The sequence below is a fragment of the Camelus ferus genome, chromosome 13 (genome assembly GCF_009834535.1).
Source record: "Camelus ferus isolate YT-003-E chromosome 13, BCGSAC_Cfer_1.0, whole genome shotgun sequence".
NCBI lineage: Eukaryota > Metazoa > Chordata > Mammalia > Artiodactyla > Camelidae > Camelus > Camelus ferus.
This window is the reverse complement of record NC_045708.1, coordinates 14521833-14538603: the sequence shown is the minus strand read 5'-3', so window position 1 is coordinate 14538603 and position 16771 is coordinate 14521833. Positions and strand designations below refer to the sequence as shown.

Sequence of the window (16771 nt, the reverse complement as noted above, 5' to 3'; positions counted from 1 at the left end):
TCCAGTGCCGTTACCATTGTTCTCTGAGGCTGGGCGGCAGGGGAGGGCTCTCGCGGACCAGACCTTGCCTTTAGTCTTTCCCTCCGCCCCGCACCCTCGCCGCAGCCAGCCTGGGAAGTCCCCCTCACCGATCTTTCCCGAGGAAGCGAGTCAACCCCAGAGAGATCCCGAACAGCGGCCGAAGACGCCCCCGAGTGTTTCCGAAGAATCCCGACCACTCGCAGACTCCGGAAAGAGCCGAAGAGGCTTCCCACCCTCGGCCTCCCGAGCCACTCCGAAAAGACCCGAAGTTTTCCGAGCGGCCGTCCTGCCGGACTGCTGGAGGCGGCCGCAGCGCCATGTTGGATGCTCTGCTCGTTGAGTGAAGAAAATCCGCCGGCATCGTCTGAGCCCCGCTACCGAGAAGGGCGCCGCTTCCCCCGAGAAGGGGGATAAAGACCCCCCGCCGCCGGCCCATGAGGATATTGCCGTGAAAGGTCCGGTCTCTCCGCCTCCTGCCCCCGCCGGGTCCGGCCCCCCCCCTGGGGTCGCGTTGTCACGGAGACCGGCAGCCGGTGGTGCTGGCCCGCGGGGCGGCTGCTGCTGCCGGCGGCGGCGGCGGCGGCGGCGGCGGCGGCGGCGGCGGCGGGCGTGTGTGACCGGTCCCGGCCCCCTCCTCCTCCTCCTCCCAGCCTCCCCTCGGCCCCCCGCTCCCGCCGCCTCCCCGGGTCTGCCCCCATCCCGCCCCCCCGCTGCCCCCGGCCCCTGCACCCCGGCGCGCCCGGTCCCGCTCTGGGGGGGTTGGTGGCTTCGCTTTGCCATGAGTTTACCGCAGAAACCGGCTCTGAAATCAGGCTCAGCGGCTGCAGCAGGAACCGGACCCGGCACCGGAGCGGCGGCGGCGGCGGCAGCAGCGGTACCGCCTCCTCACCCGGCGGCAGCAGCAGCAGCGGCGGCGGCGGCGGCGGCGGCAGCGGCCCCTCCTCACCCGAACATCAGGGCCCTCCAGACCCAGGCGCCCCAACAGTATCCTTTTCACCTTCTTGTCGGTCCTTCGGCTCTCTTCGCTGCAGACCAGGGGGCTGTGGCCCCCTCCCCCGGGGAACCCTCCTGCCCGGCGCCACAGCCCAGCCAGGGAAGGGACTGCTCCTTCAGCCCACGCACCCGGCTTGACCAGAGCTTTTGGGGGTGTCCCGGCAGCAGCACTGCGGGGGACCCCAGGACCCTCTGCACTACTGTGAAAACTAGCTCCACTCGGCCTCTCTTCTGCAGCCCTTCCCTTTTAGAACTGGGGGACCCTTCCCCCTTCTTCCTCTCCTCCCCTAAACCTCCTCCCTCCCCCACCCCCCCTTTATTAGGCCGAATTTGCTGGTGCCTGGGACCAGCCCTGCAGGGAAGGCTTTTCTCTGATTGTTGTGACTACACCCTCTTCTCCCTTAAGCTCCCCCTGCAGCGGGCATGGCGGGCTTCCCTAATTAATATTATTAATACATAATAAACTTTATTGGTAAATTTCCTGTTTGAAACTAAGCTCAGCTCTTTACTGAGGTAAGTTGGATTTTAAATCTACGGTGAAATTTTGCAGAAGGGACTCTGTCTGGCTAATGTTTTTAAGCGATTGGGGGAGTTGTGATGTGGTTTGTGGTGGAAGGCGATCTAAGGAGGAAATGTTACACCGGACACTTCCCTGTCTTTGACCTTTTTAAAGGAAGAGGAAGTTAACCGGCATTACCCATCACCCCCAAAAGTCTCACTTCTTGGAAGGCTTGTGTTATGCTGAATATGTTTAAAGGCCTTTAATTCACTCTTTATAGTCCTGATGTCTAGAGGATACCAGGGCTCCTGGAGGAAAGTCTAGTATTGAATGTGTTTAATTTCATGTTACTTGGTCAGTTGTAGAATTTTTGGACAGCTTTGATTGAAAAAACTTGGTGACGAGGTATTTTAAAGACTAGCTGGTGAAGGTAAAACATTGAGTTTATGAATTCCATGGAGGTTTAGAAAGGTATTATTACCTACCTGAGAGTAAAATTTCATCATTCACCCCCCAAATCTGTTGTATTTGTGTAAATCAATAAATACTGATTAGATGTTAGATGTGTTTTTATATTTGTGTAATCGTGTGTTTGACTTTTAGAGAGATGAGAAACTTAACTGCTGTGAGGTCCACAGATTATTTCACAGTCTGTAGTTTGATTCTTGTCTGTATCTATTACTTCGAGAAGGGAAAGGTATCTGTCTTATAGAGTCATTTCAGGTCATCGTTTTGGTTTCTGTCAAGTTTCATTTTCTCTGTTCTTTGAATATTGTTAGTCCACATTTTTTTCAGTCCAAGTGGTGTGGCGCAGAGTAAGATAAATTCCATTCCAGTGTGATGTGTGTACTGATTTCATAATGTTTAACTGCATGATTCTGTTCAATTAAGAATTGTTCTCTGTTGAGAATGCTTGCTTAGTGATCCCTTAGTGTTGCCCATGGAAAATCTGGTTAGTTTGATCAGTATCCCTAATTGCTTTACTGTGGGGGAAAAAGGTTGGCTAATATGCTTATTTACTTCAAGGTGGATTTCAGTGCTGGATCTCTTAAACATTATCTTCAGTTAATGCTTTGTGAATTCAAATTCCTTTCTGATTTCAGTCACTTTTTTTCGGGCTTGATTGCCCATAGTTGATTGGGGCTGTAAGTTTCTATACTGTACCACCAAATAAATTATTCATTACCTGCATCTTGCAGCTGTTTTGGAAATTAAACAAATGAAAGGAGTCCAGTAGTATGTGTTCTTGACTACAAAGTGATATGTAAGGACCACAGTGCTGAGTATGACAGTGCTTGGTGAGTTTAGTGGTGTTATTTGACTGGACACAAAGAGCTGTGACCTCAGTGTTTCAAGTGTGCTTTTTCCTCAGTGCATTCCACAAAGGAAGGACTGTGAGTTGGTTGCAACATTAAAGTAGTTACTAATACTGCAACAGTTGTTAAAGGGGACAAATTTAAGATGTAATTTCCAAAGGAAATAATTTTTAGGTCTGTGTGTAGTAATAGGATACTTAGTTTTATGTGGCTTTAAGTTACTTGGTCGCATGTCATTGAAGTTAGAATTTTTTCTTTTTGATGTATGTGACAATTCTATTCTCTTTGCTTTCTTTACACAATGAAAGGTTACAGTTGCTAAAATCTAGAAACTTGTATATCTAATGAAGTATAGATTATAGATTTCATTAGAGAGTACCAATGGTATAATGCTGTCAGTTGTAATGGGGAATTGGTTAAAAATGGATTGAAATAGAGCATTTCTTTCCTACACTGAGGGAATGTGGAACTTTGCATTTGTTTTTGAAGAAAGTGGTTATGGTATGGTAAGTTGATACACGTTGAAGCATTGAGACTGGAATGCAAAGCTGGAGTTGCTCTTTCTGTGGCTTGATTAAATCTCCAGTTCCTCAAAATATACGGGTGCAGTTGTGTTTGAATTGAATTAGTAAGTTCAGATAGTATTTTAAATTTGTGAAACTATTAGAAGGAAATTCATGTCATAAGATGTCCTTCATTTGTACTTAGTGTTCAAGTGGCAAATCAGAAAGGATAGTGAATTTGAATTTAAACGGAACCTGCTTAAGTAGGCATCAGCATGGCATGGCAGGCTCATAAGGCCAGGCCTTTGACTGCTGAGAGGCAAGGGATGGGGCATGGTGGAGGGTGGGCGGGGATGGTGGGGAATGAAAGAAGATAAACCGTGATATGAAAAATGCTAATGGCACAGAAGAAATATACTTAGAGTTTTCATAACATAATCCAATATGAATAGTTTATGAAATTGGCACTTCAGGATACTTGCCTTGAGATTTGCTCACCCCAATATGAGGTTCCAGGAGGCTCTATTGAGAATCTTAACAGTGATTCTTAATCTTTTCTGGGTAACAAACAACTTTGACATTTTGATGAAAGCTTATAGACTCTGTACAGAAAACTGTCCATGCACAGAAAATCTTATTTACGTGTTCAGAGGGTTCTTGGGTCGCCATTAAAAGCCTAGTTCTTTAGATGGAAATTGCTCACTCTTGAGATAATTAAAAATAAATGAGTTTGAATTCAGGTGCCCAAATAGTTCTGACTTAAACAGAACAATTTTGCTGTCTGTGATGAATACACAGTGTTCTATTTATATGAAAAGACTTCAGGATGTAATTTCTCTCATGGCTGCTGACACTTCTGGGGAGTCTAGTTACTCTTTGGGGGCAGTCGGTCTGGTTAAAATCAGAGCAGTGGCTTCTTTGAAGGAACTAAATTTGGTAAAAGCCAATGGTGACCTGAAAAAAACCTGTGTCCTCAACTGTTTTATCTTAGTTATGACATATATTAAAAACAAATACTCCCTTTTATTTGGTATTACAGTTTTACTTTTTTTGTATTGTGTTGATTTTCAGTTTTATCTTATAGGCTGAAGGCAGTAACTTTGCTTTCTTTTTTGCTTTTAGCAAAGTTAAATCTGAATAATAATAGTGTTCATTTATTGAGAGCCTACTGTTCTAGGAGCCGTACAGAAATGATTTTCTTTAATTCTTGCAAGAACTCTAGTGAGGTAGGTACTTTCCCTATTATACAGGTGAGGAAACTGAAGTTCAGAGAAGTTAAGTAACGTTCTCAAGGTTGTCTATGTAGTAAGTAGTGGACTGCAGTTCAGACCGTAGTATGAGCGACTCCAAAGCTTATGAATGTCTTTTCTTCTGTGTCACGCTATTTCTTACCAAGACTGCATGTGGAAGTGGGAGGAAGGATACCCTCCCATATTTAATAGCTAGACAAAGTCTGTATACAATTAAGGAGCTCTGTGGAGTAGTCTAGAATGCAGTGATACTGTACTTTGTTTTAATTAGTTCATAGCCACATACTGCTAGACAAGTAGGTTATCTTTACCTCATTGAGCCTTAAAGCATAGGAATAGGCCTGCCACATTTGATTCAGTGCATGTTTCTGCTTGTTTAGATGTTAGCAAGGCCTCCGGCAAAATACCTTTATAACTAGCAACTGGAACTCTATAACTCATTCAGTGGCCAGTATTCTATTTACTTCTGAGTCCCACCATCAACAAAGATGAATCTGTGCTTTTAAAGAGCAGATCCTCTTCTAGGATCTCCTGTGCAAGGTGGAGATAAAGAAGGATGAAAGTTAGATGCCTGAGTTACATCAGCTCTTGCCTCTTGCTGCTGCTCCCTGTCTTAGGCTTATGGGTATTTTCTGTCAAACTCTGAGAATTTAAACCACTTAAGGACTGATACATTCCTTTTCTACGTTGGGGTTTTTGATAAGATTTTTATGGAAAGTCCTGCTGAAAAAATGTTTTAAACCATATGATTGCCACCTTTTAGCCATTTATTTTGGGGCTTTAATCTAAGTGGCAAGTTTAAAAATTCATTTGCTCATTTATTCAGCACCCACTGTGTGCCATACTCAGTGCTCAGTCTGGAGTTGAAATCTTTGCCCTCAAAGAACTAGTTCCAGACAGGTAAATGAACAGAATACCATGAGGCAAGTACAGTAACTCCTACTCTGGGGGAAGGAGGAATTAGGACTTCCTAGAAGAAGTTGACATCTGAGCTAAATTAGAGGGATGAGTAAGAATTACCCATGGTTTACAGAGCTTTCTCCTTCTGCCAGCTGACTTTCCCCAAGTACACTGCTGTTGCTGCTGCATAGAATTTTAGTACTAAATGGATTTCAGGCATGTTTCAGGTTTTCATCAGGAGCAGAGAAACTAGAAGGAGGTACCAGAGAACATGACAATCAAAACATGACAGTTGCCATAGATTCAAAGTATCTTTTGCATCATAATAGGAAGATTAAAGTATGAGAAGATACATACCAGACTGCATCTCTTTGTTTGGCTCTTTGCTGGTCTCTTTGCCACTCATTGCATAATAACCCCCTCCCTTCTGACACTAGTCTTTGGTTTGGAAACAGTACCTGCTAACCTTAATACATAAGTGGATTTTGCTTGGTGTATTGAGAAGTACACCTGATTTGGAGTAAAAAAAATCTGGATTTGAGTTTGGCTTTTCCATTTTAACAGATGTGTTATCTTGGACTAGTCACATAACTGCTTTTGGCGTCGGTTTCCCCTTTAAAATAAATGGGTTAGGCTAGTTTACTAATGTATCCTCTTGACTTATAGTGGCTTTCAGTTCTGAAGATTATGGTTTGAGGTTTCTTTTGTTCTTGTGTGTAGATGGGAAGGATTTATAGAGACCTATTAATGGTTTCTTAGTCTGATGGTCAATAACACATTTCTGTGGTGACTCACTGGTGCTAGAAGCATTCTAAGATGGATCACAGGGAAGGCAACTTACTCATATAAGAAGCCACCTCTGTTTTTGTCTTACTAATGTTACATTTAGCTAAACACATCTGAAATGCCTCTGTGACTTTAGTAGTGAAGACTACATGGCTTGTCGTGGGATGGCTTGAAGCCATAAAATAAGGTTGCCATGGTCAGATGCTGGCTTGCTCTGAGTGATGGTACAGTTAGTTCATTATGAGGTTATAAGGGAAAGTAAGTTCTGAAATGAACTCTTAGGATGAGACACAATCTATTTTTGCTTTAGGATTAATATTTTGAGCTAATATAAAGTATTTCTCGATTATTAGCCAGGCGCCTGACTTCAAGCAATGTGTAAACTGCAGCTAAGATTTACGTGGATGAAATATTGCAGGATCCCAAGCTTATTCTGAATTCTCATATGGCTTCTAGTTCTTTGGCTTACTGCCAATCAGAAGGAATTTTTCACTCCTGTAGCCTTAGCTGAAATTTGAGATAGTTTAAACTATTTAAGGTACATTTAAAATTTGTCAGTTTTTATGATTTTTATTGACTAATAGTTGTTTTGTACTTTTTTAAGCCCCGTGTGTGTGGGTGTGTTCCCTGACTCTTCTGAGACATTAAATTTTATTGATAGAGAATGTAAGCTCCATAAAGGCAGAGATTTTTGTCACTTTTGTTCACTACTGAATTGCCATCATCTATAACAGTGCTTAGCAGGTAGTAGAAAGTCTGCAAATATTTGTTCAATGAAATGTTGATTAAATTAGAGTCTGGGAATCAGTTTTAAGATAAGTTTTTGGATAATATAGATGGCATCACAACACTCTTAGCACTCAAAGCCACCCTAAAATTGTTTACACTGACGTGTAATTGAATTGAAAATAGTTCCATAATTCATTTGAGATGGAATAAGCATTGATCCACTTTACAAAGCCATCTAAAGTGGCTGAGTTGTATTTGAAGTATAGATACTGAAGATTAGAGTTGGTATAAAAGCCAAAGAGAAAAAACATTTATAGTCAAGTATTACTATTAAAATTTTTCTTTTATGATTTTAAGAGTAACACATCATCAAATCAGAAAATTAAAAAAATATAGAAAAGTGAAATGTCACCATAATTTTAGTACATAGAAATAACCACTGTTAATATTTTAGTATATTTCATGTCATTTTTTTCTGTAGACTTCAATTTTAATAGACTTAAAATTTGTCCTGTTTTGTAATGTAACTTAAGATCAAATTACATACAGTTTTGTATCTTGCTTATTTTGTTACTTAACTGTCAGCCAGCAAAAACTACTTTTTGAATAGTTTTATTCTTCATCAATTTGGGGTAAACTATTTTTGTTTCTTTGGAAAGGTTTTCTGGAGGATATTCTTTCACTTTTGGCTTATAGCTCAGAAGTTATGACTGTACATTAGAAAGAAAGGGGTCAAACCTTTATCAAGAAGTCAAACTTTTTGAGTTATAGCGCCTGTCATGTTTTGTATTATTTATGACATTAAAAGTTGATGTAACTTCATAGGTTTCCCCCCCTACAATTATGTACTTTTAAAAAATTGTCCCTTTGAATCCATCTTCATCCATATTTTCAATCATACTCAAAAAGAAAAAAAAAGACGTGGTCATGGTGGTGTTTGCTAACTATGAATTGTATACATATAATTGTGATATTGCCTTGATTTCTTTAATTGGGCAATAGAAAATAAGTACAGCCAGTTTTGAGGGAGAATAGAGTTTTTTACATTGAGAATAGAAAGGATTGAATCTTGAAGGTAGAATAGAAAGGGTGAGTAAGATGACTCCTGACTCTTTCTAAGTCCTAAAAGATAGCATGTAAGAAATAGAATTTGAACAGAAAGATGGATTTTAAAAAAAATTAGAAAAGTTTAAGACAATATTCAGGGTTTGGCAGGGCAGAGGGAAATGGATTGTGGGGAGTGGATGATCAGCATGAACAAAGATTTGGGCTTGAAATAAACATGATGTGTGCTGGGTTGTAAGGGTCCTCCTGATCATCTTGGAGTGGAGGATTCTTAAGGTAGAATGCTTGAGATAATGGATCTAGATTCTAGAGGGCTTTGAATGAGTATAAGAAGAGGTTAGACTTCACTTGTGTAAAACTGTTAACTTTTTTTTACACAGCTTTATTGAGATATAATTTGCATACCATATACAAGCCAACCATTTAGACTGTACAGTTCAGTGGTTTTGAGTATGTTCACAGACTTGTGCAAAACCATCACCACAATCAGTTTTAGAATATTTTCATCACTTCCAAAAGAAACCCATTAGATTTACCAGTTCCCCCCAGTTCTCTCTACCCTAGGCAAGTACCAATCTGCTTTCAGCCTCTATAGAGATTTGCCTATTCTGGGCATTTCATATGTGAATAGTATACAATATGTGGTCTTTTGTGAATAGGTTCTCTCATTTTGCATAATTTTTCATGGTTCATCTGTGTTGTAACATATTTTAGAACCTTTTTTATTTAATTGTTGGAGAATATTCCAAGTATTGTATTTTCTTTGTTCAATCACCTGTTGATGGACATTTGGGTGGTTTTAACTTTTTTTACTGTTATGAATAGCTATGCTATGAACATTTTTGTGTGGATCTATGTTTCCATTCTTGAGTATAAACCTAAGAGTACAGATGCTAGGCTTTATGAGGTAACTCCATGTTTAACATTCTGAGGAACTGCCAAACTGTTTTCCAAAGCGGCTGTACCATTTTATGCTCCTATCAGCAAAGTTTGAAGGTTACAACACTTGTTCATTATATGTCTTTTTGCATATAGGCCATTCAAGTAGGTGTGAAGTAGATCTCATTGTGGTTTTGATTTGCTTTTCCTTGATGGCTAGTTACGTTGAGTATCTTTTTGTGGGCTTACTGCCCATTTGTCTTTGAAGAAATGGCTGTTCAAATCCTTTGCCCAGTTTTTAACTTGGTTATCTTTTTATTATTGAGTTGTAAGAGTTCTTTATGTATTCTGGATACAAGTCCCTTTTCAGATAAAATATTTGCAAATATTTTTTGTCATTCAGTGGGTTTTTTCACTTTCTGGATAGTGTCCTTTGATGCACAAAAGTTTTTACTTTTGATGAAGTCCAATTTATTTATTTTTCTTTTGTCCTTGTGCTTTTGTATTGTGTTAAAGAAGGCTTTGCCTAACCCAAGGTCACGAAGACTTCCTTGTTTTTTGCTAAGAGTTTTTACAGTTAGGTCTGTGATTCATTTTGAGTTAATTTTGTGTATGATGTGAAGTAGGGGTCCGAGTTAATTCTTTTGCATGTAGATATCCAGTTGTTTCAGTACTATTTGTTGAAAAGACTGTTCTTTACTCATTGAATTGTTTTGGCACCTTGTCAAAAATCATTTGCATTTCTTCTTCTTTTTTTAATTGGGAAACTGATGATGAAAACAGTAGTTTTGAAGATTTATTTGTTAGAAGTGTACAAGATGAAATAAGGAACAGGAAAGATTAAGAGTAGGAATGGCATCACAGAACTACATGTAAAGTTTTATAATCCATTAAACATTTGAGATTTAGAGAGGTGTGCTATTTATAAAATGTGGCCTGTTGAATAAAGGAACTTTGTCTATTTCTGCCTTTTGTATAATACCCAGGAAACAAGAGAGCTGCTCGAGATTTTACCTGCTTCTGTTATTAAGGTAAATTCCTATTAGGCAGTGATAGCTTTGTAAGAAGTGAAGTATGGGCATTTGACTACTTTGCTGTCTGGTGAAGAATTGGAATTGTAAGTTACGAATTCTTGGGTCATTATTTTTCAGATAGAATGTTAGTTCTGCCTAAAGCATTTGTGTAGTTTTCAAGTTAAATTTTTTTTTTGTTTATTAGGTTATAGTCTCAGATTTTTCTAATGTATATATTATAAGGAAACAAAATAGAGAAATACTGCTCATCTCTAACAGGATTCCTTTTGCTGTTTAGGAAAAGACCACATTAAAGAAGAGGCTTTTTATAACCTTTCAGGTCTGATAAAAACAGGGTTTGTATGAAGATGTCCACATATAAGATATTTCTTCAGTGACTTGAAATATTACAGTGTGGGAATGGGTTGCTGATTATTAAAAATTATGTATCTACTTTTTAAAAGTTTTGTAAATTATGCATATCTTTAGCTTAGCTCTTACTAAAAATGCAAAAGAAATGGGTCTTAATCTGTGTAGAATTTTAATGGCATCAGTACCTGATTAATATTATTGAGTCTTTGAAGCTAATATGTCATATTCAGCTGACACTTTCAATATTACATTGTTGATCTTTTTCAGAAATAGTTGAATTTGGAACTAGTCCAATTTCTTGAGGTAACTGCTGTTTCAAGAGCAGACAGCAGAGTACTTGACCTTAACTTATTACCTTTAATGCTGTGACTGGGTGGTACATTTTAGGCAAGGTAGTTAAAGCTGAATGCTGCTCTGAAAAGTCAGTGATTTCATTCTTCACGTTCTTTAAAAAAATCATTATTAAAAGATTCAAGCATATAATTATTCATTAGCTTATTTTCCCTCTATAAAAATCTACTTTGGGGATCTCCTGTTTCAGCTTTCTGGCCCCCTCCCTCAGGGGTGTTTGTTTCAGAGGCTAAGGGAGATGAGGATGACTTGCCTAAGCGTCAAGTTGATGACAGCTCAGACTAATTTGAGATCTTTACACGGACCACTTTGACCTCCTAGTAGGGTAACCAAAGATCCTTTTAGTCCTGCAATGATCCTGGTTTGGATAGTTAATTATGTGGTCACACTACCTGGTAACCATTATGTAGCTAAGAAAATTTGAAGTCTTTATGCTATGCTATTTCTAGATAAGCTACTAAAATGCTTTGTGAGGCAACAAAACATTTTATATCCTTTGGTCCAACAATTTGTATTTGATCTTTTGGTTATCATAAAGGTCTTTGACATTAGCATGTGAATTAAATAGGAGCAAAAGTATTGTCAGCCCGTCTTTAAAAAAATAGCAACTTATTTGAACTAATTTCAGACTTACAGAAAACCTGCCAAAATAGTAGGAAGAATTCCCTTATATCTCTCATCTCCTTCCCCTAATGTTAACATCTTCCATAACCACAGTATAATTATCAAGAATAGGAAATTAACATTGATAACAGTATTATCAGCTAAACTGCAGACCTTATTGGAATGTTTACCAGTTTTTCCATTATCTTTTTTTCTGTTCCAGAATCGCACATTGCATTTAATTGTTATTTCTCCTTAGTCTCCTCTAGTTTCTAATTGTTCCTCAGTCTTTTCTTGTCGTTCATAACCTTGATGTCTTTGAAGATTATCAATCAGTTATTTTGTACACTGTCCCTCAGCTTGGGTTTATTGGATGTTTTCTCGTGATCAGAATGAGGTTTTACATTCTGGGAAGAATATCAAAATGAGTTCTTTTGAAGTATATCATGCCAAGAAGTGCATGATGTCGATATGGAATGATTACTTTGATTATTGGTTAAGTTGGTATCTGCAGGTCTTTCTACCTTATAGTTACTGTCTTTCCCTTTGTAGTTGATAAGTATCTTGTGGAAGACTTTGCAAATAATGTTTCTTCTCAAATTTTGACCCACCAGTTTTAGCAACTGGTGGATCTTATGTGCAACATTTATTAAGTTTGTGGTTGCCTAATTGGGATTTTCTATTTTCTCTTTCCTTCTACGTTTATTAGTTGTAATTCTTCTGTAAGGAAGAGTTCTTCTCCATTTATTTATTTATTCTATTATATAGTTATATCATCGCAAAATCATGGATATGTATTTTATTCTGAGAGTTAAAGTCCAGTACTATCATCATGTATTTTGTTGCTCAGATTAATTCACGTGTGGTCATTAGGAGTGCCTTCAGATTGGCTCCTATGTTAAGCATTTCTTTACTTTCTGGCACCACAAGATGTTTCAGGCTCTTTTTTTTTTTTTAATTGAAGTACAGTCAGTTACAATGTGTCAGTTTCTGGTGCATAGCACAATGTCCCAGTCGTGCATAGGTATACATACATTTGTTTTCATATTCTTTTTGTTTCAGGCTCATGTTGTATTTTTCCTGCCTCAGTGCTGGGATCACCCACTTCTCTAAGAAATCCTGGTTCTTTTTATTGGAGAATGGCGTTAGTGACCAAGATCTGGGCCTACGTGTTTCATTATTAGTGGAATGTCATTGCTTCTAGGCCCTTTTAACAAAGTTAGGAAATATATGTATGTATACTAACCTACTTATATACACATTATCTGTATTTCTGTATTTGTATACACATTAAAAACGCTGAATTTACGCTGATAGCTCTAATTCTTCTGTAACGTCACTCAATTTAACATTCCCATTTTCCTTATTTATTAAATACTCCAACAATAAGAAACCTGGCTCTCATTATCTACAGTGTACTCATTTGTTTAATTATAGTATACACACAAAATAATTTGAGAATTGCTAACCCTATTCCTCTACTTTTGGTTTTGATTGTTTATTTATGGATATGTGATTCTAAAAGTCAGAGTTACGTAAAAAAAGATATACCCAGAGAAGTGTTACGCCTCCTATTTCTGCTTCCCAGTTTCTGTTTCCCCTTCTTTCCAACCGGTACCTGTTGGTAACCAATCTCTGTGATTTCTGGTTTATTTTTCCTGTGTTTCTTTTACACAAATGAATAGATTCCTGTACATTTTCTAATATACCCTTTCTTACATGAAGGTAGCTGTATGTCATGGTGAATCCTATAACCTCTTTGAGTTCTAGTTTTTCTTATCTATAAAATGAGGAAAATAATACCTCCTTCCTTTTCAAAGGATTATGATATGATTGAGATAATGGAAGAAAATTCTTTCTAAACTTTATGATGTAGTTTATAAGGCAGTAACCTTAGTGGTTTTTGTCCAGGGAAGTAATTCGACTTATTTGACATTTTAAACACAGTACCAGAAGCTTTTGTTACTGGGAAATAATTTGAGAATTAAAACATAGCTTTTTTGGTGGTGGTGGTTCTAATTTTTCATTTTCATTATTTTTACCAATTTCCAGTATGGTTTTAGGTTATCACAGTGTATCACATGTAATTACTTAATTTTTTGTTGTTAGGTTGGCCAGCATCTGAGTTCCCCAAGAATCACATTTCTAATTTATATTAAAACTTGGTCAGATTTTAAAAATATTCCTTCTTCTGTTAGCAGAGTAGATGAAGGAAGAAATGTGTAGAGGTTTTTTGTTTTGCTTTGCTTTTTTTGTCTTTTTTGCTCCCAGAGACTTGAATTTGAAGGGCTTTTTATGTTTAGGTTGTATGGGGACCTGCAGTTTTAGTGTCTTTCCTTCATATCAAACAATTTGATTTAGTCAGAAGATGTAGGTATTTTCATATTCTTTGAGTTTACCTAAGAATAAATTCTTTTGATGAGATTTAAGGTCAAAGATGTACTCTAGTTATCCCTATGGAACCCATGGATGAAGCGCCTCTATTTTTACTGGTGTTAAATTTTGAATGCCAGGTCTGGTGAGTTGTTTTACTTGAAGGAGCTAAATTGAAATAGAAATTTAGTTATTGTAAGTTATAATTAATATGTACTTTTAAAATCACAATCCTCTTTCTTCAGTAAACCATATATTTATCACAAAGTCTAGGTAAGTCTATGCATGCTTTTAGTGAAATTTAGGTTTCAGTCTGCTCATAAGGGGACTGTGTGTGAAAATTAGTGTCAATGATAAAGACAGTTGTTAGAAGCCTCCAACTGGCAAATGTTGGTCACTCTTTGTAATTTTTCTCAGAATATTTGGAGAGGAAAATCAGTTTTCTTTTGTATTCCAGAATCATAGTTATGGAAGTAGCTTAGTTGCTATTCAGCTGAAGCCTCAACTGAATAGAAAAGGACAACTGATAATGGTAAGGTTAGGATGCTCAAGGGAGAGGGAAAGAAGTATTGGAATCTTGAGAAAAGAATAAGAGAAGTCGAAAAGGGAAGGGAAATAAATACTGGTCATTGTTTTGATATCACAGATTAAGCTAACAGTGCGTGAGGCTTGGTAGACACATAATAATTACTTACTAAATGACCAGAGGAGCAAGTTTTTATTAATAATGATATGTGCTGCCTGTTCAAGGAGGTACAGAAGAAACCTGAAATATGCTGTCTGCCTCTTAGATACTCCAGTCAAACAGTTAAATATTTAAGGTGGTTTCTAAATGGAGGTAGGAGATGAGAGGCCAGAAAGACCAGTGAGGATTAGAGCAATGGGAAGTAGCATTTGGGTAGACATAGGGGGAAGAACATTTATGGGTGAGGGAAAATACATTTACAGCAGTTAGGAAATGGTACAGGATGTGTTTGGGTAGGCAGAAGACCTGCTTGGCTGAAATGGAAAACAGTGAATGTGTGGTGACAGTTTTAGAAACTTTTGGATATCTGGCTAAATAATCTGTACTTTTATCTTGTAGCAGGTGGAGATTTTTGAAGGCTTAAAATCTACTAACATGTTTGGTCATTAGAGGAAGATGAAGATTGTGCTGGATGGGTTGAGATACATAGGAAGCATGGAGACTGTATGCTAGGTCCGTTGGAGGTTTTCCAAGGTTTTACTGCTGCACGTCTAAGCTAAAGGGAAATGAAAAGGAAAGGATGACCACTATATCATGAAAATTATCAAAGGAAGAAACATAGAGGTTCAAATATCCTTGATAAAAGAAAGTAATGAGTTAAAAGTGGCTCCAGGGCTTTAAGACTGGAAAATTATGCTGTCACTGATGGAGTAAGAAAGATGCAGGATTTAATTTATGTCATGTTTTGAGATAGTGTGCAGATAAATTCAGTTTAGGACATGTTAGGTTTGAAATGAATGAAATGTCTTACTCATTTAACAAATGGAGACAACTGGACATGTTTGGAAATAGGGAAATGAACGTCATACGAACAGAAAGATCTAGGAAAACAAATCTGTGAAAATACAAGCATAACAGAGAGCGTGAAGGGAGAAGCAGAGGTTCTAAGTCCATTAAGTGTCCAGTGATTTGATGAAGATGATGAAACTGTAGAAGAGAGGAAGCTGCTGAGAGGAAAGAGAAGAAAGGACAGTCTTTTTAATCGTTCCAGATTAGATTCCCACTGAGCTTTGTGTAGTGAGAAAGTGACATTTAATACTTGACAAGTAGCCTTTTGATTTGAACTCCCAAACTCTTCTTAAATAATTGTTACATTTAAAGAATATTGGGGACTGAAGAAAAATTCCTTTCTCTTTCTCTGCAAGCCTAAAATTAGTCATTGATGGGCTTTGGTTTGGGTATTTATATTTGAATCTGTACTTTTGCTTATTTTCTATAATAATGGCATATTTCATAATAAAAAACTTAAAAAATATTGAAGTCACTTAACTACCTTGGCTATTCATAGGCTATTATTGGGGTTCCGGGCAGCAGTTATTACAAAATCATTAATTTGAATTCACATTTGTAATAAAAGATCTTTATATGCTAATCAGGAATTAAGCATAGCTAAATGAACTCAATGTTACCACCCTTAATTGATAAGTTTTAAGCAGAAGAAAAGGAACTGATCTCTTAGTTAGCTAGTCTTTGTCTTCTTATTGTGGATTGCTGTATAATTTCTTAGGCTTTTTGTAATAGTGAAAATATCTTGTGGATGATGAATTTGTGGACCTAAGGCTTACAAGTTGGGAACTTTGTTAGTCCAGTATTTGTACTAACTGGGAACTGGTGATTTGGCAAGCTGTTTCACATGGAATGTAGAACAAAGCAGAGCTGGGATATTTCCTCCATAGATTCTCTTTAGAAATCTATTTTCTTATTTGTGTATTCCAGCTTAATCATTCAGTAGATGTTTATTGAGTACTGACAGTGTGTCCTGGGCTCAGCACTGAGGAATTAGAAATAAATGATAGTCTTTGCCTTCAAGAAGTTTACGGTCCTAATGCAGGAAACAGATATCTAAAAGGGTAAGTAAACAGGAATCAATAAGTACAGGGCCTGTGGGAGCTCTGAGGAGGGTCACTTGACTTAAGGGGGTAGGTGGGAGGAAACTGGAAAGAATGAGGGGAGAGGCCTTCTGGAGAAGGGGATACTTCTAAATTGAATCTGGAAGGATGAATGAGCCATTTGAAAGACAGTGGTGGGACAGAGAATTTCAGCCAGGAATCAGCACATGCAGAGACTCAGGGCAGTGACAGATGACTTGTTCGTCATTGCTAGAATAGTAGTATGGAGGGGAGAAGTGGATAATCAGAGGCCACAGAAAGGGCCATGCAAGCGATGCTGAGGAGCTTGGATTTCACTCAGGTGACAGTGCAGAGCCATCAAAGCTGTAGGCTGGGAATAATGTGGTCAATTCGTGTTTTAGAAGGACCCAGCTGGAAAGTTGTTAGGGAGGATCGGGGTATATATTTGTAATAAATAATTCAAATTGAAGATTGATGGATGAGTAACAACTTATTACTTGGGACTTTTAAGATAAATTGTATG

The 16771-nt window shown here is 38.3% G+C and overlaps 1 protein-coding gene across 12 annotated transcripts in view; it reads left to right on the top strand.

Annotated features, from left to right (window-relative positions):
- The first annotated feature begins 653 nt into the window (after positions 1 to 653).
- EIF4G3 (eukaryotic translation initiation factor 4 gamma 3) overlaps positions 654 to 16771 on the top strand; it is a 319236-nt gene continuing 303118 nt past the window's right edge. For all 12 annotated transcript variants that reach the window (XM_032495372.1, XM_032495370.1, XM_032495371.1 and 9 more), the window contains exon 1: positions 654 to 1005. In XM_032495372.1, the coding sequence (XP_032351263.1) occupies positions 800 to 1005 (206 nt within the window). In that variant the 5' untranslated portion in view covers positions 654 to 799. The remainder of the gene's footprint in view (positions 1006 to 16771) is intronic.